General features: G+C 37.8%; 1 protein-coding gene across 1 annotated transcript; it reads right to left on the minus strand.

Annotated features, from left to right (window-relative positions):
* Positions 1-881: 881 nt before the first annotated feature.
* Positions 882-5,609, minus strand: LOC119083787 (cytochrome P450 6d3-like). Its single transcript, XM_037193589.1, has 4 exons — positions 4,592-5,609; positions 1,555-1,738; positions 1,260-1,493; positions 882-1,191 (listed from the first exon to the last, which is right to left on the minus strand). The coding sequence occupies exons 1-4, from the start codon at positions 5,547-5,549 to the stop codon at positions 996-998; spliced, it is 1,572 nt and encodes a 523-aa protein (XP_037049484.1). The 5' UTR covers positions 5,550-5,609; the 3' UTR covers positions 882-995.
* Between the last annotated feature and the right edge of the window lie 740 nt (positions 5,610-6,349).

Raw genomic sequence — 6,349 nt, forward strand, 5'->3', positions numbered from 1 at the left:
CTAGGTGAGCGTGGTCTGACCATCATCAGTTGCTTCCTATTACACCTTTTAGCAAGACAGTGTATACTATTATGTCATTGGTTGTCGTTCATCAGGAAGTTGACGACGTCAACAAAGCATTGTAAAAGTAAAATTTTCTTCTGCTGCAAGTAGCGGGAGACGGCCAATATAATATAACTGTTGACTGTTGACGTCGCAATCACAATAAAAGCAAAGATGAAGAGAAGCCTTGAGAGAAGCGTCCACGTTCCATTTTTCAAATATTCCATAATGTCGGATTCCGGCTGTGTATGAGGAACAATCATGACTTCTGCTGCCTGGTGTGAGGATACAGAATGTATTGCATGTCGTATTTGCCTTTCGTCGCGTGTGATCTCAGATTCGATGCAAGAGAAACACGAACCACAGCGTCCAGATATTCGGCATCTTCTGAAGGCGTAGCAAGTACAGAAAGTTGTCAACATTCTGTTTGGTTATGTTGTCTGCGGATGACGATTGACATTTCGATGTTGCAATTGGAAGAGACTAAATAGCCTCAATACAAACAACACACACTCTACGGATAATAGCGGCAGAGTCGAAATTTTGCTTGATTTTTGCAAGTGGTTCCGGGTGGTTCCCGTGGTCCAATCGAAAAGTGATGTATGGAAGGTGCCCCTTATTTTTGATAATGAACAAGTCGTCCATACATCATTTTGTCCAAAAACTACAAATTTAGCCGATATAATTTTGGGTCATTTTGACTCTGCCGTTCTTATCCGTAGAGTGTGTGTTGCTCGTATTGAGGCTATTTAGAAGAGACCTATTCTGCATCTGAAGAAAACTAATAATTTGCAAAATAAATGCTCGTCGCGTCAATAATGTGGAAAACAATGGAAGTGTAACATTTGAAATTTAATTAGGTGTGAACGCTTATCCATTTTAAGGTAAATCTAATTAACCCCATCAAAAATTCACATTGTTCATTGTAAACTCTCTGCCCATCAATCAAATCGTTATGCAACAGTTCGTGGTGTCAATTTCAAATTGAATGGTTTTAATGGCGTGTGAATGAATTGCTCAGGATCGATATCAAGTTCAACGTTTTCCAAGTTCTTGTCGACGAGTTCAACATTAAATTTAGCCAAAACCGTTGCCATGCCAATTTTCGTCATTACTTTTGCCATTCTCATCCCGATGCAATTCCGAGGTCTTTAATACACGAAATCATTTTTCGTTGATTAAACAACCCATCGGCCATTCGATTATTTCTCACTCACCCATCACCAAACGGCAAATAATAGCAACCTTTCGTTTCAATCGTTGATCCAGTAGACGATGTTAAGAATCTTTCCGGTCTGAATTCCAGAGGATTGTCGTATATATCTGGATTCCGATGAATGCCCAGCACTGGGATCATCATTTCGGTTCCCTTCGGGACAGTCAAATTGGTATCCGGTACCCTGAAATCTTCAGCAGCTACTCGGAATAGTAGCGGTACGATGGGATACTTTCTGGAAGTGAGATTGCGCTCATTTAATCGAAGTACTTGATTGCAGTCAACAATTCAATTACCTCAATGCTTCGTCAATGCAACATTCCAAGTATTTCAACTCGTGAATCATTTCGTAGGTAAAGCCCTTATTGTCATTTGCAGCAATGACTCTGTCAATTTCGTCTTGAGCTTTTCGCTGAATTCGTAGATTCCTGGCCAGCTCAAAGATGCAGAAGGAAAGCGTGGAGCTTGAGGTTTCGAATCCTAAATCATTGAAAATTATTGAATGGAAATTGTTTACGACATTTTACACTGAGACTCAGAGCCTGATATTTGGGAATCGTTTTTGAGAATTTTTGGGAATTTAGGGAATTTTAGGGAATTTTTTGGGAATTTAGGGAATTTTTGGGAATTTTTGGGAATTTTTGGGAATTTAGGGAGTTTTTGGGAATTTTGGGAATTAATTCCCAAAAATTCACTAAAATTCCCAAAAAATTTCTTTTCTTTGTATTTTTATAAGCATTTTACGAGCATTTAGTAAAAGATCAGCAAAAGTTCAAAAACCTTTAAAAACTATGAACAAGTAAAAAAAATTTGGATTTTTTTTGGAATTTTAGTGAACTTTTGAGAATTGGTTCCCAAATATTATGCTCTGAAGGATATAATTCTTGTCGATGTACTCGCACCAGCCAGGGCGTATACTCTACTTGTAGGTCTCTCCAAAGCCGACATTAGTACAACACTACAATAATTTAAGAGCCATATACACTCCGACTCCCTATGAAATACATTTTTGATGATAACTTTTTATTCGAATTATTTTTGAAAAAAGTGGCCTCATCGTTTGGTGCCAGGACACATAAGGTTTCGATAGCCACTGGAATTGTCCAGATTGATGTAGTGTACTGAGAAAAGACTCAAAACTCCTAAAATTTGTGTTTTTTGTGATATTTTTTGGACTTTTGAGCTTTCTCGGCGTAGACTGCATCAATTTTGACAATAAACCGCGAGCCTTAGTCCATATTATTTTTATTTCAATGAACACATCAAAAACACACCGAAAATGTATATTGGAAAAGTGGAATTTGAAATTTTTAATTTCAGTTTAAAAAGCCGCTCCAATTTTCAAAAAATCTCGCGCTTGAAAAAAAATAGTACATTGAGTCGTTCATACTATTTTGTATGCTTGCTAAGAGGGCCGAAAGTAAAGCTGTCAATTCGCGGGGCGAAAGCTTTCGCTTTCGCCCCTTGAATTGACATTTCTTTACTTTCGGTCCTCTTAGCAAGCATACAAAACTTAATACGTAACTCTTTCGGCCTCCTCAATCGATACGTAAATAACTATTTTTTGATACCAACATCGAAAGTTGATACGTATCGCAAACATCAGAACAAAATGTTGAAATATGAAGGCATTTAGCCAGAAAATGCGGGGGTCCAGGGGGCGGCAGCCCCCTGGCATATCAAAAATTTAATTATTTAGCCATCACAACAACAACACACACAAAAATTAACAAATAAATAACAAATCATTCAGCAACAAAAAGTATCAACTTCGTATGTTAATTTCAATAAGAGCACTGGCGCACGCTTTATTTCAATTTTGATCGCAGTACACTTATTGACAAGAGTCGACTATTACATTATGTAGTCGACTTTCGCATTATGTATATTGACTTTCGCTTTATGTATTCTTTCTTTCTCCCCGCTCAAACACATAACTTGCATTTTTTTACTTTCGCCCCGGATTTCGAGGGCGAAAGTATCAACTTTCGATGTTGGTATCAAAAAAAATAGTTTTCATGCTTCGGGGCCGAAAATGAGGGCAATTTTTCGAATTTTCTCGGGTTTCCGACCCTCTGCATGAAAACTTACATGTGCACCTGTTTGGGACGGTTGATTTAAGGCACTTTCGCTTGTAAGCCTCACTTCGTTCGGGCTACAACTCGCGAAATTGCCTAAAATCAAACGTCCAAAACAGATACTCAAAAAAATTTTCATGTAAGGGGTCGAAAACCCGAGAAAAATCTCGAAACTCCCTCATTTTCGGCCCCGACACATGAAAAAACAAATTGGGATGTTTTATTTGTTGACAGTTTGTTTTAATTGTGATCACCGAGATAACCAAAAAACCAACACTAACAAACAAAATATTCCTATCAGCTGACAGATACCTAATATCACATTTCGATTCTTTATGCTCAAAACAAACGAGGCATTCAAAACGTGTTTTGGTCCTATTTTTCATGACCAAATTTTCGAAACTGTCAAATGAAGTTAGAACTTTTTCTATTCAAAATCGCGATTGCTGCATCTGTCAATGAAAACTAGGACCAAAACACGTTTTCAATGCCTCGTTTGTTTTGAGCATTAGAGTTTCCGTACGTGAGTTCATCATGGCAAAAAAATATAAAAAGTTTTTATAACAAAACTAAACTTTTATTAAAAAAGGCTCGCGGTTTATTCTGGTGGCTATCGAAACTTTATATGTTGTGGCACCAAACGATGAAACCACTTCTTTCAAAAAATATTCTAATAAGAAGTTAACATCGAAAATGTTTTTCATAGAAGGTCGGAGTGTAGACTGCTCTTAAAATAATTATTTTTGAGTTATAGCCGCAAAAAGGTTTTCGGTACCCTCTGACATGCTTTCACCTTTGAACACTTTAACCGAAAATTTAAAAAAATGTTCGAAAAAAATGTTCGAAAAAAATGAAAGATACGATTCTCTAGAATTGAAGACGAATCTATCACTCCTTAAATACGGAGACCACTTGTTCCCCTATCACCATCACCTCCAGTTTTGGCGATATGCCGCTTAAGCTCAATTTACTGAATATATTATATTCAATATGTTCTGAAATATTTGTTGTGTTTTTTGGGAATTTTTGGGAATTTTTGGGAATTTAGGGAATTTTTGGGAATTTTTGATAATTTTAGGGAATTTTTGGGAATTCAGGGAATTTTTGGGAATTTAGCGAATTTTTGGGAATTTTTGAGAATTTTAGGGAATTTTTGGGAATTTAGGGAATTTTTGAGAATTTTAGGGAATTTTTGGTAATTTTGGGAATTTAGAGAATTAACTCCCAAATATTAGGCTCTGGAGACTACACGTACCGGCAACAAAGAAGAGGAATGCATTGGCCTCCAAATCGAGCAAACTCAATTTTTTCACCGCCTGGTTAGTCTGCTTCGCCTCCTTTTCAACCGATTTTGTGTCACCGCTATCAGCTGACAAATATCCTTGGTTCTTCAGTTGAATTAAGAGTTGCATAAAGTCGTTCCTTTCGTAGTTATTCTTTTCCCTATAGTCAACGGTCTGTTTGACAACATTTTTGAAAAATGCTTCGACCTCGTCGCTCGTAAATTTGAATTTCCATATCTTTCGCAACGCAGGTATTAACATTACGGAACTGGCTTGAACCTTTTTTTTCGTAGTCATTTCGAATATTTTGGTGCCCATTTTACGGAAAATGTTATCCGGTTCATTGATACAGTCATTTTCGATGCCGAATGCCACCGACGATATGATGTTTGTGTTAAATCGCGCAAACAGATCCCGAAAATCGAACGTATTCTCTCCGCGATCTACGTTGTTTACCAGATACCTATCCAAAACGTTAGCACAATCGGTGATGGTGGAAAACATTCCCTTCAGCTTGCCACTAGTAAACGTTGGCGAGAGCTTGGTTCTCAGATCGCGCCATTTCTTTCCCGGCGTGCTGAATAAATTGTCTCGAAGTGTATCGACATCCAGATCAATGTTCACCGGTCGATCATGAAACGACGTAAAGTTCTTTATGAACACATGTTGCAAGAGGATTGGATCATTAACCAGTATCGCCGGTTTATAGAAAAAGTAAATGCCGACCAACTTGTGCATTCTACTTTTCACGTATAGACTCTCCAGGACTTGACCAAACGACATTTGTCCTTTGACCATCGGTTGGACATCGCCGAAAATAAACTTGGGCTCCAGTTGTGTGAAACCACGACGTTTCCAGTAGGTGTGCTGTCTCTGACCTAGATAATAGATCAGGTAACAGCACGCAATAATTATGATTGCTAAAAACATTTTTTCTTCTATATTCACTAGAGGTTTTACGCGCACCTCACTCTATGTACATCGACGACACTACCGATACTGACTACTTGCAACTTCAATTAAAATTTCGCCTTTATATTTCGTGGATACATTCTTCCACTAATCTTATCTAACAGAGGTGAGTAGACAATATTTTTAGTAGGTATCGCGGTAGTTGAAGCAGGTGAAACCAATTGTGCTGCTGCTGCTACCATCCATAGTTCTATGACTGGACACTCAATGTGTTAGTTGAAACAGTATATCAATACAGCATGAGACATACCAAACCACCCCCTAGACACTTCGACAAAAAATATATGTGAATTGAATAGTGTCACACCACAGCACTGCTAATAGCAGGAACATAGAAAATATTCGGAGGCTGATGAAATCACAGTAGGCACTGCGTTTCTGTTATACAGATAGATGATTTGTTTTCGTTGTATGAGTTAAAACATACGATACAAGCAATCATAAGCGGTAGCTCGTATCACTATAAAGCCTCCAAATTTGACACCTGTCAATTCAGTGTTCATGCTAGTAGCAGTGCTGTGGTCACACGCTTGTACCAAACTGAAGAACTTTTGCTTACATATCCGATTTTGATTGGGGTGGTACCGTCGCTTCAATCTTAATCAACTTTTCAATTGGTTGATTTGATAAGAATTTACAATTCACAGAGTCACTAGTCACGATGAGTTTGTTTTGGAACTTTGAGCGCACAATTCGATACGAAAATGATTCAGAACAAACGTATGAGACGGAACAGCGATTGATATTTCCTATTATCA

The sequence above is a fragment of the Bradysia coprophila genome, unplaced genomic scaffold (assembly GCF_014529535.1).
Source record: "Bradysia coprophila strain Holo2 unplaced genomic scaffold, BU_Bcop_v1 contig_70, whole genome shotgun sequence".
Taxonomy (NCBI): domain Eukaryota; kingdom Metazoa; phylum Arthropoda; class Insecta; order Diptera; family Sciaridae; genus Bradysia; species Bradysia coprophila.

Excerpts from the sequence above, each read along its gene's own strand:
- LOC119083787 (XM_037193589.1), bottom strand. The coding sequence starts at position 5,549 with ATGTTTTTAGCAATCATAATTATTGCGTGCTGTTACCTGATCTATTAT. Across the intron at positions 1,494-1,554 it reads TGCATTGACGAAGCATTGAG|AAAGTATCCCATCGTACCGC; the intron begins GTAATTGAATTG and ends TCTCACTTCCAG. Across the intron at positions 1,192-1,259 it reads TATTTGCCGTTTGGTGATGG|ACCTCGGAATTGCATCGGGA; the intron begins GTGAGTGAGAAA and ends CGTGTATTAAAG.